Source organism: Passer domesticus, chromosome 22 (assembly GCF_036417665.1).
Source record: "Passer domesticus isolate bPasDom1 chromosome 22, bPasDom1.hap1, whole genome shotgun sequence".
Lineage (NCBI taxonomy): Eukaryota > Metazoa > Chordata > Aves > Passeriformes > Passeridae > Passer > Passer domesticus.
In genome coordinates, this window is record NC_087495.1 from 7120496 (window position 1) to 7139945 (window position 19450).

The following is a 19450-nucleotide window of genomic DNA, read 5'->3' on the forward strand; positions in this document are numbered from 1 at the left end:
ACAATTTTCAAGAGAAAAGGCATTTATCTCTAGAATCTGGTCAAATTTAAAATCAAATATTCTACATTCAAAACCTACACGATTCCATGAACAGGTCCTGTAGTGTCTTTTCTGGTTTTTATTTTGTTACCCAGCAGTAGAGCTGCTTGTGGGTGGAGGAATCAATGCTTACATACCATGGACCTGTGTGAAAAACATGTTGAGATCCTTCTGGAGGAGAGGCACTAAAGGATTACTAACTCCAGCTTTCCTGTCCTTAATGCAGCACCTGTGGCAAACTCATACTGCAAAAATGTTTTGAAGAAGAGGATGATATGCCAAGGGTCCTTTTCCTTTGTGGCACATTAGCTGATTACACATCTGTGAGCTCAAAAGCAGCATCTAAACCACTGAAAATATGCAGACATCTCAAAAACTGTACCTTACCTTCTAAACACCTCAGGAGTAAATATTTCCCTTTTGAGAGCACTGCATTTTTCTAGTCCCACCACTATAAATTCACAACATAACAGGGCTATAATTTGGCACAAGCAGGAAGCCCTCAGGCTTCTTCTGTTCAAATCTTTAATTAGGAGAGAAGTCCTTGATGCAGGAACACTGTTTTTCTAAGGCTCCAAGAGGATGTTTTGTACATGCAGGTTACAGTTTATGGATTAAAGCTTAGAGATTCTCCAGCACTTGCCATCAGCATTTGTCAGCAACTCGTTACCCTTCAAATTAACACAGGGTTACATTTAATAGCTACCACTGCCCTGATTCCTACATTAATACTTGCACTGTTCAAATCCTGACTGCAGAGCTGACCCCAGGCTAGCACTTGCTTTCTTTTGCTAAATGAATTTTTATTCTCATCCTCCCAGCCACATGCTCTCACATGCTGAGTATCTGGACTGAGCTGTGGAGGCCAGACCCTGACAGAGACCAGCAGTAAATCCTACCAGCTCAGAAGGGAAAAGCTCCCAGCCCTTTCCTGCTCCTTCCCTTCTACCCTGGCCAGAATTCTGTGTCCAGCCTGCTCACCACACCCTCCACCTGCCCATGTTCATTTTTACATCTGCCAATCTGCCTTCCACAGCCCCTTTTCTCTATGAACCTCGTGGGTTTGGAAAGATTTAAACCTCCCAGGGTAACAAACCTTTCCCATAAGGACAAAGGTTTCTGTGCAAGCAGCAGGCACTGCTCTGGGGAACTGCTCCTGGGTCAGACACCTCTGCTCCAGGCAAGGCCACTGCTCCTCCAAGACTCCCTGAGACAGTCTGAGCTCCAGCAGAGGGTAGGGGTCACCCAGAAGGATGGAAGGCACTTCCTTGCAAAGGCAGGGAGCACTTCCCCCTTTCCTTCCCCCCTTCCTTCCCCCCTCCCTTCCTTCCTTCTGTGCTTTCCAATCCCCATTACTGTAACAAGCCTGGAGAAAATACAACACAGCACCAACAAAAAGAGCAGGGAAATCCAATCCCAGGGCAGCATTTCCATCCTCACAGGATGCTTTCATGTTTAAGAACTGCACAAATTGCTGGGTGATCAAAGCCACCCTCCACACTCCAGCAGAAGGCGCAGGACAGAGAGCGAACTGCCCCAGCTCCATTCCCTCGCTGTCCCTGGCACTGTGGCACCATTCCCTGGCTGCTCCCTGCCCAGAGCTCGGTGCCCACGGGGCTGCACTCACAGAACTCGCTGGAGGGGGGTCTGGAGGGGGTGTTGACCGGGGTGGAGGCCGTGCGGGTTTTGATCCTGCGGAACACGGCCTGGCGCCGGTGCCGCCGGTGCGCGCGCGAGCTCGCCGCCTCGGGGGTCTTCTTCCAGTAGTAGTAGAAGGTGATCAGCTCGCCCTGCAAGCACACAGCACACAGCACGGGGGTCAGAGGGACTGCCAACCCGGCCCGTCAGCTTCCTGCCCGCCCCGGCTCGCTGCGGGCACGCAGGGATTTTTCCAGGAAGAATCACGATGGGTTTCGGCCAGAAAAAAAGAACTATTGGCGTAAGACACAACAAAAAAAATCATTATTTTTTTGCTTGATTTTGCAGAGGAGGAAAATAAGTAAATAAATGCTTTTTCACTCCTCCCCTAGGAAAGGAAAGAGGCTGGGAAGCAGCAGCAGCCAGCCTCCACCTGGATGCTTCAGAAGAGGGTGCCCTTGTGCCACTGTCAGCATCCCTGCCACTCTGCCAGGCACCCCAAACATGCCACAGCTCCTGCTGTCCACACGGGGAACGAGGCTCAGCCCAAACACACTCTGCCATTTTGTCAACCTTCCTTCCACAGACGGGCATTGTTCAATATCCCCGTGTAAGGAGCTGGAAGTCTGAGTACAAACATGTTCAACAACAAGTCTATAACTGTAACACAACCCACCGCACTAAATCGTGTTTTAATTTGAATATATATACCCACATCTAAATTAATTAAGCAGTTAAAAGAGCACACCTAGAGAAATGAGTGATAATTTCACAGCATAATGAATCTGGCTTACATTCAGGAAGTGCAGCAGCTGCCATTCAAACCTGCGGATGCAAGGCTGAACCAAAGAACAGCATGTGGTTTTAATCTCTTTTCTCTTACTTTGAAACCCCATCATTTCCTGGCGACTTGTCTGCCTCTAAGGTAAAAGGTGTTGTTGCTTTCAAGTTGCAAGAGAAAAACGGAGAAGTTCTAACCAGCCCCTTGAAAAAATCAACATCAGAACAAACATACCTGAATTGGCCACAAAAAGGGTTTCTTTGAACTGTGTTTTATGTGATCAAATAACCTCAGCCTGCTGCCTCCGTGGGGAAATCCTGCAGCCCCTGCTCCGGGCAGAGCAGGAGTTAACTCCAATAACGACCCTGCCTGAATCCAAACCCTCCCCAGGGCCCCAAACAAGCAATTACAGCCACAACCAATACCTGCACCACTGAAACACTCCAAAGACAAAGGGAGGATGTTGTTCTAGACATTAACTGCTGACATTTAAGACACTTAAGAATTTTACCAGTGCCTAATTTAAAAATAGAAACCCCAGAAGAAAGAACACGACCACATTCTGGCAACAGGCAGAACAGATCATTTTTAATCTGTGCTGCCACAGACTGGGATGATGCAGCTGATCCCCACCACGGACCTGAACTGTTTGTGTATTATACACTAAAATAACAGATAATCAGTGATGGCTGCTGAGGAGGAGCAAGTGGGCAAAAGGTCACTTACAATTCGTGATTCTGAAGGACTAAAGCCCTTAAAAACATTAAAAATGTGTTTCCTGCAGAGGATCTGAACTGCCTGGTGATGAGAACACAGTGCTCATGGCAAACTGGGCAGGACAGCAGCTCTGAGCCCAGCACCCTGCTCTGTCCTGCCTGTTCCCTGCTCGTGTTTGCTTTGGAAATTCCATTTCCCTGAGCCCATTAAGTGGGCTCAAAGTCCACCCAGGCCAGCTGTTTGTCCACTTGGGGCCATGCCTGTGCCAGGAGCCAGGCTGGGCTCTGCAGGGAGGCTTTTGCAATGCTCTGCACAGGCAGAAAGCCTCTTGCAAATGAAACCAGTCGTTTTTTTTACCTATAAATTCATTTGTATCAAATCTGAGGTGTCAGCAGCAAGGAGCAAGTCAGTAAATCCCATGTCTTTATGCCAGTGAATTAATGTGTCCTCTGACACATGGCAACAGCAGAGCAGGAACCAATCTGTTCTCCTCCCATCATAAAATAGGGAATGGGAACCTATTAGAGCTCCATTTACACACTGCAAAGCCATCAGGTCCCAAGGGAAGTTTAACAACTTATACATGCAGATCATAAACCAAACTTTAAAAAAGAAACTGGGGGTATTTATAGAAAATGTCAGCCTCGTGACCATAATGCTTTTTCCCCCCTGAGACTCGCTCAGAAGTGCAGTCACAACTGCACACGGATAAAGAAGAAGTCAAAGTCTATTTATTCAACAAGCAGTTCCCCCCCAGCTACAATGCACAGATGAAAGGACTGAAGAATACTCTGTGCTTCCAGTTCATGGTCAGCCTGCACAAGTGCAGCACCCAGCACAGGGCTCTGGCAGCCAGAGGGGGAGCACCCCCAGAATGGCAGGTTGCACAGGTACCCCCTGCAAGAATCCCATGCAGGGTGCCCAGGATGCCCCTGTGTGCCCCAGGGAGTGACTGCTGGGGGTCCAGCCTGGCAGCATCACACCCCATCCTGCTGCCTGCATGGGTGGCACAGGCTGCAGCACAAAGGACTAAGTCAGGCAAGCTTTGCTTCCCCAAACAGGGAGCAAAAACAGCTTCCAGCCTCACTGCAAGGAAGTCAAATGAGCTTTAATCAAACATGCACACTGCGTGCTGCTGAAAGCCAGGGCACATAAATTCAGGAACAAAAGCTGCTGCAGAAATCAATAGCCTCCTGAAACATTAACACAGGCCAGCATTGATCAAAGGCCCTGGGACAAAAGGCTGCCTTGCAAATTAGCTGCTGGTTTTGCTTGCAAGCAAACACAGAGGCATGAACGCTCTGACATGAATGGCCTGTAATGATCATTTTGTTCCCAGTGATCTCACCTCAGCTCACCACAAGGTCTCGCAGTCAGCACATCCCACATCCCTGAGCTCTGCCAGCCTGGGCAGGGCTGGCCCAGCTGCTCCAAAGCTCTTTTTGTGGCTCCCAGGCCACAGCCTGCCCTGCCAGCCTGCAAACACTCTGTCCTTGTGCTCTGGGTGCAGGCTGGCTACTGCTGCAACACACAGTATGGCCAGGGCAGAGCAGCCTGAGCATCCCCAGCACCTCCTGGCCCAGCTCAGGGGGCAGGATACCCCTCTGACGAGCTGGAACTCATTCCTTAATTAGGCAGGGTGAAACCTCTAGGGTGACTGCATGTGCCACATCCACCAGGATGCTGTTAAAGCCCTCCAAACCAACCCCAAGGCCCAGCTTTTTCTTTTCCACACTCTGGGGAGAAGATTCCTTTCCCCTCCAGGACTCCCCTCCTGGTGACTGCAGCCTCACCTTCACCCCATACCCCACCACCCCTTTTCCTGCACACACAGCTCCATGTTTCCACGTGAACATCTGATTAACTGTCCCAAACGCACAGAAAGCAAAATGAGAAGCATTATTCAGGCTTTTAGCGGCACATTTCCCTGACAGCACCTCCATTCCCAAGTTTCACGAGGCAGAGGGGATTATGTTCCTCACTGAAAGCACCAGTTCAGCTTTCAGCAGCTCTGAAATGCTCACGACTCCAGTGCTGCCTCCTCCTGCCAAGGCCATTTCACCCCACGGAGTAGGTGCACATAAAAAAAGCCACACTTCATCTCCTTTCAGCTGCATTCTGCAGATGATTTCTGCAGAGGAAGATGTGGCTCGGGTCCCTCCTGCAGGAGCTCAGGGAAGTTTCTCTGAGCACCTGAAGTGCTCCAGCCCTCACCTGCCCCAGCAGGGGACTGTCCTTGCCAGGGCCACCTCTGCCCTGCCTGTCCCACTCTTCTCACTCTCACCTGTGTGTTCTGCCAGCTCCATTTTTTTTTTCCCCCACCAGAGCAGCCCCTCTACCTCAGCAAGCCCTGGTTTTCTACTCCTTATCAGCATTTAAAACCCACAGCCCGAGCTGTGTCTGTGCTCAGCCTTGCCCTGGCACACGGAGGGTTAAGGCTGGGTGTGCATCCCTGGGCAGGAGGGTTCTGACAGCCCTGCAGCAGCACAGCTCCTGTGCAATCACACACACACAACTTCCCTTCAAGTATCTGTTAGGGTATAACACAGTGAGCAAACACAATAATTGCTGTTTAATTTCCCCAGAGCCGAGCTCTGACAGGGGAAAAAAAAATAAAATCATGGGGGAGGGGAATAGCTTAGCAGTAATGAAAGAGAGAAGGTAAATGACAGCAGTCCTCAATGGCTGTGAGCAGCCATGGCAGAGCACAGGGAACAGATTGTCCAGCTGTGGCCTTAATGAATTCACAATCTTTCTGGAATGCTTCAAGATTTTATTAAGTCAACTCAATTTAGCTAATACTCTTGTAAAGTCCTGCATAAAAGCAGTCTGCAGTGCTTCCCTTGGATCCCCTGGCACAGGCTGGCTCCCAGCACCTGCTCCAGGGCAGGAGCAGAGCAGGGTTTGGGGCATGGCAGGGTGGGACACACTGAGCCTCAGCAGGGTCAGCCTGCCTGCTAAAGCTGCACAGAACACCCCAGGGTGTCACCCTGCACTGTCAGGAGACACAGCTGAGCACGTCCATCCCTTCCATCCCACCACACACCCCAAGCCAGGGCAGGGGTGGAACCACCCCACACAGGGATGTGGCACCTGGGGACACCATGCACTGTGACCATGGGTAAAGCCTGGACTCCACCACCCTGGAGGGCTTTTCCAGCCTTGGTGACTCTATGGCTGTTTTCCTTATGAACAGAGAGGAAAGGTGGAGCTCCTGCCTGGCCTGGCCAAGCTGAAGGCTGCAAACTGCAGCAGGCCCAGAGAGCAGCTGAGAGCAGCTCCAGAGCTGAACGTGGCCATTCCTCCAGCGTGGTGTCTCTGCCAGCCCTGACAAATGGCTGTGCACATGCTCTAATTAAGCAGTAAGTCTCAGCAGCTTGTTCAGTAGCACTGATTAATGTCCACCTTGGGTGCACAGGAATCCTGCATATTCCAACACATTACTGGGGTTTTAAGAGAGGCTTTTAAAAATCAAGCAATATTTTACTTAACACCACAAAAAAAAAAAAACACTAAAAATCGTGGGATGCTCTCTAAGGAATCCCCTGCAGGTCTGGGCTCTCGGGCAGATTCAGAAGTCCAAGTACAGCCATTTTACCCTGCAGCTCCTCTGGCCATTTGTTATCTCCTGGATGGCAGCACAGCCCTGGCTCCTGGCCCCTGCTGGGACCTGCACCTCCAGTTTTGGGAGACTGGCTGCCCCCCCACTGCTTCCCTGCCCTGCACACAGTGAGGTTAAGTTCCCTGGTTTCATTTTTTTAATTCCAAACTCCTGGCAAACAGGCTGGGCAAGTGGCAATCCAAAGAGGAGACAGGTGTGTAACAAACCAGGCTGACTCCTTGGGTTTTATGCTGTCGATTTACTCCCAACACAGGAACAGTCACAGAATTTCCTGGGAACCCAGCCGAGGCTCCATCTGCATCTTCTGGATTTCATTTTGTTGTGGAAAAAAAACCTGCAGTCAGACAGAGCTCTATGCTTTCTAATTGTTCCTGCTAAATGAGTAGTGGTACCCTGCTCAGTCCTCACTCACCCGGGGAAGGGGAGCTCCTCTCTCCTACAAACGAGGATTTTATTTGAAGGGCTGCCACGGGTCCTGAGAGGGCTGGGGCACTCCTGGCAGTGCTAAAATGAGCTTGGAACGCGAAGATTTCACTCCCAAGTTCCTCAAGCAGTGAAGAGACTAGAATAATGTCACTGTGCCTGTCACCTGAACACACAGGTCACACTTCTCTAATTGCCCCAGGAGAATGCATCTGCCCTTCTTAGCTCCTACTAATTGCCCCATAATGGGTGAGTAATGGAATCACTGTCAGAGGAGAGAGTCAGAGCAGGGACTGCAGAGTCAGGGGGAAAGGAGAGGAGAACATGAGCTGGATGTAAATAATCTCTCCTTCAAAACAAACATTATCTGCAGCAGCACAGCAACACTCCACCACTGTACAGCAGCTTCCATTTGATGACAAAGTCAATGCAGTTTTACAAATTAAGTCCCAGCACATCCTTTTGAAGTTTTATGGTGTGGGGAAACAAAGAGAAAAAAAGATTTCTAAATTGGCCGAGATCAATCCTGAGTGGGAAGGACAATTGTGCTGATTAACCTCCAACTCTGTGAGCAGCTCCAGCACTGACAGCTCCTGAAATCCTGCAGAATTCCAGCCCAGGATTCCTGCTGGACAGGCTGACCCATCCCTGGAAAGCTCAGGCTGCCTTTCCTTCTGCCCTCAACACGAGCTGCTCTTTCTGACAGCTGCAATCCCTGCTTCACTCCTGCCTCTATGGCTTTAGCAAACCACTGAGAAATCCAAATTATCCCCAAAAAACACCAGGAACTTCTCTGTGTGCCACATCTAACTCGCCATTCCCATGCAGTTCATTTGTTCATCTCTTCCAGTGTTTGTAATTAAGGTTGCACAAACTGGCAGCAAATAAGATAATTAACATTTTATGGAACTTACCCTCGCTATGCAAACAACTCTTTTTTCCCTCCATTTTTAGGGATTTAAGGACCAGCTTTAACAGTTGTGCAAAACAAATGCAGAGCACACTGGGGCATTGTTTTAAGGCTGAGCCCCAGTTAAAGCTGCCACCCCTCTCTGCACAGGCCAGAATGGAAAGAAAGCTTTTGTAATTACGGCTTCTTCCTCCAGAGACTCCTCTTTGTTAATCAACAGAGTTCCCAATCCCCACAGGAACTCACACACTGTTGGCTGCATCCATTATTAATTATTAGAGCCTGTCTTCAGCAGTGGTGGCTCTGTGCAGCACTGCCAGGGTCACCAGGAACGTCCCAGGGGCATCCCTGGGGCTGCAGCCACCACGGGGTTATCAAAACAGGGACAGCTCAGCACCTCAGACACATTTGTTAGTTATTCTCTACTCAGCTTTCCCTTTGCAACTTGCCTTATCAAGGTCAGAAATCCTGCTTTTCTCCACCACTTTTATCTGCAGTAATTTAACTTTACCCTCTGGTGCTGCACACACCTGACAGCCCCTGCCCAGCTGCAGCAGAGCCCAATCCTGCAGATTTTAGAAGTACAATCCTGCAGATCTGAGAAGCCCAGCTGCTGGGCTGGAATGCCTCTGAAGATGGCACAAGGAGCTGTTTTCCTGAGCCAGCAGTGCTCCTGCTCCATCCACAGCCCACATCCCAACCCTGGGCACCACCTCCCTGCCAGCCTCCTGGGCAGGGCAAGTTCTCAAGAGCTGAACTCACACTCCAGGACAAAGAGGATAAATACAGGATAAATACCCGGATAAATTGATGCCAGTTATTGGGGAAAGCTTTCAGGGCATTGTCTGCACTGGATTGTGTCGCTCCCACTCCACTTCCACCTCCCCATCAATACTGAGAATGACAATGAGAATTTAGCACTGATGCCAGAACAGGATTTGCTCAATGGAGGTGCCAATTATCCCTTTAACTGCACTCTCTTTTTGCACCGGCTCCATAATTAAGTTTCTTGATTGGGTATTGCTGGAGTTCAGGGTGAGGAACAAACCCCATTCCCTGCTGCTGGCCACCCTTCCAGAGCCTGACACACATCCCATTTTCACTGTGGAGCCCAGGGAGCCGTGGCTCCTGTGGGGTGTGTCAGTGAGAAGCCAGCCACCGAGCCATAAAGCACTTCCAACCACCACACTCCATCCTGTAAACATTTTTCTATTTATCTGCCCTTCATTACATGCACAATCTTATTATCTCTGCACATCCTCAAAGCGACAGCCGTCAGGGTCACCCTATAAAATATACATGGGCAATGTTACATCTAATGACTGGAGCAGGCAGGGAAATGAAGGATGGGAGGAGTGGGGAACCGCAGGATGCTTGAAAGGGATCATCAGTTATATCTGTGCATTTCCTGAGGTGATAATTGAATGACAGTGGCTGGGAGGAAAATCCATTTTTGAGCCTCAGAAAGAACTGGTTTTGTGCTGGCAGCATGTAATGGCTGCCAGGAAATGGGAGCAGCTCCTGCAGCTCCTCTGCTCCGTGGATTTTACACAGGGCTGGGAACCACATCCAGAACCATCAGCCACTCAAGCCAACAAAAAAATATCGACAGATTTTGGTCATTTCATCTGCCACCCAGACTGCCTGGTGTTGTGGTTTGCATGTCAGCTTTAATTAACTTAAGTGAAAGGCCAATTTGTGCATGTGCATGAGAAAGGGACACTCCGAACACAAGGACAGAGCATTGTCTACTTTCATAATTCCTGTTTAAACAAAGTATTAAAAATTTAATTCTGCTATTCAGCAGGGAATGTAATCCCCTGCATCTCAGGAAGGTGTACAGATGCTCATTTGTTTCCCAACAACTGAAATTAGGCTTGTAATGATTAAGAAAGTTTTACTACTTCAAAAATATTTTAATTATTTCATCACACCACTTTTACAAATAGAATCAAACTATAATCACCAAAACCTTTCCTGAGCTATAACTGTGAGCTTTTTTTTTTGCTGCTAGGTGAGCAAGCTGGTCACTGCAGCAAGGGAGGGACAACAACACAAGCCCACACCAGCATCCCAGGCTCAGGGAACTCCCCCATCCAGCTGCACACCCCCAGGTGAGACGGAGGACACCTGGCTGACGTGGAGAGCATTTCCAGGGGTGATTTCCCCTGGCAGAGCTCACCTGAGCAGCCCCTGGCCCTGAACACAGGAGCTCCAATTCTGTCAAGCCCCACTGAAGTCACCCACTGGTCCCTGTGTGGGCAGAGCAGGCTGATCTCATCATCCTCATCATCATCATCATCATCATCATCATCATCATCATCATCCTCATCATCCTCATCATCACCCAGCACCTCTGGGTGGGCTGGGAGATGTCCCAGTGCCCAGGCTGCTGCAGGCTCTCTGGAGCAGCCACATTAAACCTGCAGCACTGATGGGCCACCAAGGACTGCTTCTCTCTGCTGCCTTCAGGAAGCTGTCTCTGGCCTCCCCAGGTGAAGGCAGAATCCAGAATATTGGCAGGTTTGGTAGCACCAGGTGCTGGACACTGAGAAGATAACACACCACAAAACCAAGGAAACAAACCCACCCAAATAAATAAAAATACAGAATCTGAAATTTTGATCCCATTTTTGAGAGGGCAAGGAGAGCTGCGAGGTGAGGAAGAATTTGCCACTTGTTTCTCAAATGTCACATTCTGTACTTAAATTCTGCTTTTATTTAAACCCAGAAATCAGAACTGAAGGTCCCTTGGTGCTGTGACACCCAGCAGCAGTGCAAGTGTGCCAGCAGCAGCACTGCTCGAGCCCCTGATGGGTCTGAGCACCGACCTGCATTCCACACTTCCACACAGCAGATGTTTTAGGTTTCCCAAACACATCTGTGCTGAATCACACAAAGCCTGGCCTGTCAAACGTGCACACTCCCCTCCTGACACAGCTCCCTCCCTCCCCAGCCCGTGACCCGTGGGGGAGCTGCTGGGGTTGAAGGGATTCTCACAAATACAGCAGCAATCAGAAAATGCTCAGCATTACATACAGGAGACAAACTCTGGGAAATTATCCTCACTGCTAATGAGGAATGGGAAGATTTCATCTCCCAGAAACAACAATTTTAAATGCCCTCACACCCGGTTATTGGAAACTATCAACCCCTCTGATTCCATGGTGAAGACAGACACAACGTGACCTCTTAATAAAAATCACCAGCACAGGATGTCCAACATCTGAACAGGCCAGATGGAGGAAGAATCCTGTCCATTTACACCTGGAAAGAATCAAGTGAGCTCAGAGCAAGCAGCAGCTCATCACTGCAAACCCAGCACGCCACAGAGCGAGGGGGAGGCCGGGCTCCTGCCCTGAGTTATGGACACAGCAAACACAACCTCTCAGCATTAAACCCTGATTTTAAACAGACTGCTCCTCTCAGATCTGCTCCCTGAACAGCTGTTTTCCTTTTACTGCTCTCCAAGAACAGCTCCCTAAACCAGTAGATCTTCTAGATTAAGTGTGGAAGGTTGAGGGGTATTTCAGTGTTTTCCTGTTTATCAGAGCAATGGAAGAAAAGAGGAATATTGAAGCAGGACATCAAGCAACCCCCCCACCCCCAAACCACAAAGAACTGCCACGTAAGCTGCTTATCCCTCAGTTATTGTTGCTTCCCTCCAGTCTCAAATTCTTTCTGTCAGGAAAAATCCTTAGCAAGCAAAATGTAACTAGAAGACAAAGCTAAGAGTTGTAAAGCAGCATTAGGAAGAGCAATTCATTGTAGCTCACTATAATACCTATACAGTGAGCTCAGAAGTGAAAGAAATCACCAATTCTTCCCAGCCCTGCTCCGCCCTGCTGTCTCCAGCAAACATTAATCCGAGCTGCTCCCTCGGAAGGTGAATTTGATCCCCACAAGCAGGGGTAAAGGAAAAGGGCAGCAGGAACGTGGGCATGGCTCAGGGCTCTGGCTCCTGAGGTCCTGCAAGTGGAACTACAGCTCAGGCCAGAGCCTTGCCCTCCTCCCCAGCCCATCCTCACCCAAACACTGCAGGGCCTGCCCTGTGCAGGAATCCAGGGATCCAGGAATCCAGGGATCCTGCCCTGTGCAGGAATCCAGGGATCCAGGAATCCAGGGATCCAGGGATCCTGCCCTGTGCAGGAATCCAGGAATCCAGGGATCCTGCCCTGTGCCAGGCAGGCTGTGCCAGCCGCCCTGGGGACAGGGACAGGGACTGCTGGGGCAGCAGGTGACACCCCTGATCCCCTGCCCAGCATGGCAGGAGGGATCAGTTTAACCAGAGCTCAAATTCAGCACAGCACCGAGGTGTCAGACCAGGAGAGAAGCCCTCAGGAGGGGAACTTCCATCCAGCAGGAAGGGACATGTCCCACCAGTACCTGCTGGCCTGCTCCTCTGGGAGCCTGGCTGCTGTTTCCACTCGTGTGGCTCTTGGAAGGACAAACTGTTATTAACTGATAAGCTGCAGGCACAGAGCTTCTGAAAGTGTTGGAATACTAATCTCCAAGCCGTGCACTGTCTGCAAACATCCTGCTCTGCTTCATCCCTGATAGCCAAAATCCCCCACTGCATTCTTCTCTTATAACTCTGTTTTTCTGAAACAGGTTTACGTCCCCTGCAAACAAACCAACCATGCTGTGGTTCCAGACAAAGCACAACAGCTTTCATCTGCTAGAAAGTTTCATTTCATTCTGGATTTCACTGACTACAGCAAAACATCACACCCGAAATAAATTCTTCAGAAAGATGCAGTGACCCAGAGGCACAGCTGAGTGCTGGGAAAAAGCCTGACATTAAGTTCAGGGTGCTGATTTGGCTGCCATGTGAATGCACAGAAACTGGAGTGATAAAAGTGGATTTGGGGGGGACACACACTCTGATTTTCCCTTCTGGCTGAGGAAGATTTCCACCTGTGAAACAAGAGCAGTGCTTGACACGGTGCTTGGGCTGCTGGCCAAGCTCAGGGCACAAGCACAGGCAGGGCACAAGGAGATTTCCTGCAGACAGGAACACCTGGACCTTCTGTGGGGTTTGTCTGTGCTGCCCCTGCACATCCCTCCTGCAGGAGCAGCCTCAGGAGGTGACACTGTGACAAACCTTCCTGGGAAAACCCAGCTCCTGTCTCCTGCCTGTCCCCACCCACCCTGGTCCTTCCAAGCTTCTTCCACCCTCCCAAATTTCACAGCCTGAGCAAAAAACCCAGCCTCAAGATGCCATTCCTGTTTAATTACAAACACATCCTGCACTGACAGGGATTTGAGGCATCACACAGCCCTGCCAAGGAAACCCAGTGCCATGTGAAAGACACACCACAAGAGCTATTTTCTCCTTAAAAAACCCCACTTTACTATGCTTGATCTGCCCACATGCAAGCACAGGGGAAGTTGTGAATGTCTCATGTATCATTCCACAAGGAATTCCAACTCTCCTGCTTTCCCCCTCATTAAACTCATCACAGTAACACTGCTAAGACACAGAATCTGCTTTTGGTCCATCCTTGCAGGTGTTGTTTGTAAGGTAAACAGGCAATGTCTCTGATTATTTCTATTGCTCAGGCCTCACGTGTGAAATCAGTCTGGAATTCAGCCCATTCCCACAGGATGTGAGGATAACCAGGATTCCCTGAGCCTACACACTGCTGTCAGCAACTGCCACCCAGCAAACAGGACAGAAAGTGGCATCTTTGGGGGAAAATGAAACAAAAGCTGCAAATTAAGACCCATGTTTTCATGCAAATGGTACTATGATAAAACTAAAAGGGAAACCACTGAAAAAGATGCACTGAACCCCTGGAATCTGAGTGGAATTTTTCCACAGTGTTATTTCTCACAGCAGCACTGCCACCTCTTTAAGATGTCCCATGGATCTTTCATACACAAACACGCTCAAGAGGCTCCACAAACACCTGACAGGCAGCTCAGGCATGTGAGGACTCTTGGAGTGTTTATTCTGCAGCGTGTGAAATTCCCTCTCCCGGTACCTGGGGATTCTGGGCCTTTCCCAGCCCATGCAGGCAGCAATGGGACTTTGCAGGGAGGAGGAATTCTGCACCCCCAGCTCTGGAGTGATGGCAGAGCCGAGCAGAACCCCAGGGAGAAAAGAGGAGCTGGGGGGAGCAGAACAAACAGGAGCTGAACCCACTCCCACCCATCCATGTACAGCACTGGAGAGAACAGCAGGGAGCAGCTCCTGGATGTTTGTAAATCCTGATGGAGCTCAGGAGGGCAGCACTGCAAACCCTGACACTCAGTAAATGGGTTTGTTAGAGCTACACTTGAAGCTAGACAAACACGAAAACACTTTTTTAAAAAAAAGAGAAGGAGATGAGGGAGCAGACACAAAGAAACAGCCCTTGCAAATAAAAACAAAAAAACTCAACAAATCTGCAACTAATACAAATGATTTCCTTACAGTCAGTCACAGCAGTTACCCAATAATCAGAGCTCAAACGGGCAGAAGTTCCCACAGCACCCACAAAAACTCAGGTTTTCAAAACCACATTAAAAGTGGAAAAAGGTGTGTGAGTATCACACACAACTGAACTCAAACAGCTGAGCTCTTGCTGCATTTATTTTGGTGTACTTTCTACCCCAAAGCCCCACTCCTAGCTGAGCTCCACCCCTGGCCAGCAGCTCCCCCCAGGAGAGCCCCAAAGCAGCAGGACAGCTTTGTGCTCCTCTGCTTCCCCAGTCCATCACACAGTGCTACTGCAGAGTGGGCTCCTAATTGAAAGCAGTCCAGCTGTGGTTCCCTGGCAGGGCTGCTGTGCCCTGGCTCCTCAGCAGGCTGAGGAAAACGTGCAGCCCGTGGGCCCAGAGCAGCTGTGGGCTCAGGGGGGCTCAGCTCCTCCTGCACAAGGGCTCTGAACCCACAGGAATTCAGCACTGGTGTCCCTGCTCTGCTCAGAGCTGCAGGGACCTGCAGCTTGTTTTTCCAATATCTCCCAGGGCAGATATCCCCTGTCCTGGGAGATGCAGGGGGTCCCTGCACAAGGGCTCTGAACCCACAGGAATTCAGCACTGGTGTCCCTGCTTTGCTCAGAGCTGCAGGGACCTGCAGCTTGCTTTCCCTGCACCTCCCAGGGCAGACATCCCCTGCCAGGAGATGCAGGGGAGCAGGGCCAGGAGCAGCCTTGGAGCAAGCCTCGTTAACATTAATTGTGATGGAGACAGGGCAGAGCAGCAGAGAGGCAGCGAAGCCCTGGCAGCACTCCCTGCCTCCACTGCTGCCCTTCCCAAACCCTGCTCTAACACCCTGGAGATCCCCAGTGTCCCCTGCAGGGCCAGGTGACCTCGGGAAGCTGGGGAGTGACCTCAGGAGCTGCCTGTGCCAGGTGTGCCCAGCCCTGTCCTGCTGGGGACCCCCAGTCACACCTGCAGGTCCCACCACGGGTCAGCAAAGCAGATCCATCAGTGCCCATCCCTGTTTCCCTGCTCCAAATGCAGAATTATCCCCTCTCCAGGAGCTGCCCCTCCTCAGGAGCTGTCCTGCTGCCAGCACAGCAACTTGACAACCCCAGCTGGAGCCTGAACAGGGTATTTGGGAATTCAGCTACACCACGGGCTCCTCTCGTGCTGAAGGAGAGAGGGGGCACTGCTGGAGAGAGAATGAAGCAGAAATATCTGAAAAATCAGAACTTCTAAAATATGAAGTCCCTGCTAGTCTCAGTTTGGGCTGGGGTTTTGTGCTGTTGTTGCTGATTTGTTTTGGGGTTTTCCCCTCATTCTGATGTGACCTTTATGGAATGGCAAACCCAGACCGAGCAGTGCAGCAGAAATGCTGTTTATCCACAGCCCGCAGGATTCCATCCACAATTTCAGCTCACAGATGACAACTAAAGCAGTCAAACATCATGCCAAACTCACTTTTAAACGTTTCCCATACCTTTGCTATGCAAGTTCCCTTGAAAAGGTCAAAGCAGAACTTCAGCAGCTCCAAGAATGTGAACCCTCAGCTGGCTTGGCACAGGCACAGAGACCCACCCCAGCACTTCCGAGGTGATTCCCAGCGTCTGCTCCTGCTCCTTCCCTGCTGCAGCCATGAACTGGTGCAGCTGCAATCTGTAAGTGCCAGCAGGGCAGGGCTGTGACCCAGGACTGTGAACAGGGACAGGGCTGGAAAGGAGGCACTGCATGGGCTGGGACGTCACTGCCACCGGAGCAGCCCCGTGCATTTCCTGCAGCAGCTCTGGTCATGTGGAAAAGCAGCCAGAGAGGGGCAGGTGGGGTCATTCCCAACCACAAGCTGCAGCTCACAATGTCCCTGTTTCTCTACAGCAGCCACACTCCTACCAAATAAAACCTTCTCCAAGTCCAGTGCAGGATTTCCAAGTATCTCCTGGGCAGTGCTGGGTTACAACTCTGGTTACTCAAATCAAGACTTCCCTCCTCTTCATCCTTCAGCTGAAAATCATTTGCATCATTTTTAAATTAAGACACACAGATTTGTCTGAAACAAAACAATTATGAACTTAATATAGCAAAAATAGTTGGCAGATAGGAAGGGCAGTTTTATGCCCACGGTGAGCAGAAAATTCCTTTTCAGAAGCTCTAAAAGCAATGTTTTTCTAAAGCCAGGCAACAAGAAGAAAAAAAATCTCTCCCATCAAATGGCACAGAGTAAGAACATGAGGTGGAATTGTTAAATCAATACAACTTCAGCACAGCACTGAGGGAGGGAGGCCTTTGTCCCTGTCACTTCTGCACAGCAAGGTGAAGGTCCAGTTACACAACCCAGAGCTCCTTCAGCAGTGGGGAGCAGGAGAAATGAGGCTTTCCACATGCTCCTTTAAAGACTGTGCAAGGTTTGTGGCACATATTTTTCATCACATCTCAACGGGCAAGGTTCTGCAGAGCAAAACCAGGGCCCAAACCAACCCCTCCTGTTTCTGTCTGCTCTGTTCTGCCGCTTTCTGAGCCATTCCCCAGCTGTGCTCCTGCAGAGCCATGAAGGAATCCATGGAGGAAGTGTTGTCTGTGTGACAGAACTGCAGAGGAGCCAGGCAAGCTCCAGGGAAGCACAAGCACCTCAGGAGAACAGCCCTGCCCAGGCAAAACAACAATTGCTGCACAAAGTAAATTCACCCTCAACCCTAAAAGCGACTTCAGAAAGGGGAAATAACAGCTGGGAAGCAGCAGACTGCAGGAACAGGGCAAGGAGAGAGAAAAGGCTGGGTTTATAGCTTAGTGGGGTTTCTTTTGGTTTTACTTTGGCTTGTTTGTTGGGGAGGTGGCATGATTTATTTCTCCAGTTCCCTCTCACTGCAACTGAGGTAATGAAAGACTTGGGCTTTGGCAAAGATCCCCTCCTCAGCCATAAAAATAAAAAAGAACTGTAATTAAACTTACCAGAAACAAAGCTAATCAAACTCAACAGTAACAAAGGGCAACAGAAACACGTTCACTGTATCAGATCTTCCTTGCTGGCCCAAAGCCCAGAGTTCTCATTACATTTTTTCCTTCCCCCCAATTTCACAACAGCATTAAGCAGCCCTGGCCCAGGATGCCTCAGCTTTACAAACTCTATTTGTAGCAGATCAGCTTTTCATGATCCAAAAACCCAGCATGTGGAAAGTGTTAAGTCTTTCATGTAGTAGAGGAGGTTCTTAAAACTTCTACTGTTCAACTCAGAAATCTTGGAGCTTCACAGCCCATTAGAGGTTTGTGAACCACAGAGAAGGGCAGAGTTAGCAAAATAAATCAAGAGTTCCTGTGGGATGTCCTGGTGCTTTACACAAGAGGCACAAAGCAGGCTCTGGGCTGAACACCAGGGAGGACTTCTCAGATTGCAGGAGCAGAGAGCTGCTTTATAACCTGGAATGTGCTCTCCTCTCTTTGAAGGGTCTGGAGGCATCCTGCAGAATCACTGCAGGGGAAAAGGGAGCCCACAAAGGGCCTGGGGGAGGGGGAGGATCAGCCCAACTCTTCCAGCCAAGACAAAACCATTTCACCATGGCAATAAAAGCACTGACCAGCACCTTCTCCAGGCCAGGGCTCTCCCTGCTCTACAGGAGTTTGGGAGGGTAAAACAAGCAGTCTTGCCTGCCAATGCTGCTCACCCCAGGTGACCACGGCCAGGAGGATTTCCCAACCACCAGGGCTTCAGCAGCTGGGATTTTGTCATCATTCCTGTAACACTCTGTTTCTTAAGGCTCCGAGTTCTCAAGCACAGCAATTACTCTGAGAGCAGCTCCTTCACTGACACCTCCCCAGCTCACAGAGTTTGCAAACAAAAGGGCAATGGACAAACTTAACCTTGGGAGATGTGAATCAGAAGGAAACACGCCTGTCACTGGTCTGGGATTTTAAAAAAGAGATGCAAGAAGCAGGAGGTTTTCTGTGGCATCTGCTCTGATCACTCAGGGGGTGCTGTGGCATCACCTGCCCCCTCCTAGCCAGCCTGCAGGAAGGGAAGGCAGGCTGGATTTCTGTCCTGCAGGATGCAGCCCCTCCTGCCTCCAGGGAAAAGGCACAAACAGCACAAATGGGGCATCCCAACCCTGCAGGATCCTTATTCCTCAAGAGCAGGAGTAGGAAACCCAAGGCCTGAGCATTTCACAGCTTTTCCACATACAGGAGACATCAATACACCTTCTGGCAGGGAGAGGAACCTCTCCACATCCCATATATCCATAAATCCAGCACAGTGCAGGTGTGCAGGGCTCTGGCTGACACTTACAGCCCTCCTGGCACCCTGCAGAACAGGAATCCTCCCTTCCCTAGGCTGGGAGAAAACAGGAGCAGTTCACTCACAATGACATCACCCTCACCTAGAAGCAACCACCAGCATCTTTATGTCCTGACAGTCTGAATTCCATCACACTCCTAAGTGTTCTCCCTTCAGATCCAGAATGGAGAGGAAAAACAAAGCAAAAGCAAATGCAGCAGATTTCAAGGTGTGATGTTAAATGTTTCTTCTGCTTACAGAGCCAGTTCTGTGCACAAACTGCTTCACCTCCCCTATGGCACAGCCCCCATTCTCCCTTCATTCCACCATCTCTGTAATTCCTGGGAGTCTTCCTTGGCATGAAAAAAACCCAAGCAGCAAAAAACCCCCAGTAATCAAGCACTGCTTCTTTTTTACAGCTGGCTGGAAACAAAACTGACAAAATGAGTGCATCTGTCTCCTGGAGTTGTTGCTGTCTTTCCTCCCAGCTCCAGCAGCACATCACAGGATATTTAGGGGTGACTGATGTGCTGGGGCTGGTCTGGAGCCAGGGGAGCAGTGGGTGCTGTTCTTACAGAGCAGTTGGGGTTGGGGTGATGCCTGAGCCCACTGCTCCCCTGTGGAAGGATAAAGTCCATTCTGTGCTCT

General features: G+C 50.0%; 1 protein-coding gene across 7 annotated transcripts in view; it reads right to left on the minus strand.

The window, feature by feature from the left end:
- The window catches only part of RERE (arginine-glutamic acid dipeptide repeats), a 168626-nt gene that overhangs the window by 12758 nt on the left and 136418 nt on the right, over nucleotides 1–19450 (minus strand). For all 7 annotated transcript variants that reach the window (XM_064397459.1, XM_064397458.1, XM_064397463.1 and 4 more), the window contains one exon: nucleotides 1667–1829. In XM_064397459.1, coding sequence (XP_064253529.1) covers nucleotides 1667–1829 — 163 coding nt within the window. The remainder of the gene's footprint in view (nucleotides 1–1666; nucleotides 1830–19450) is intronic.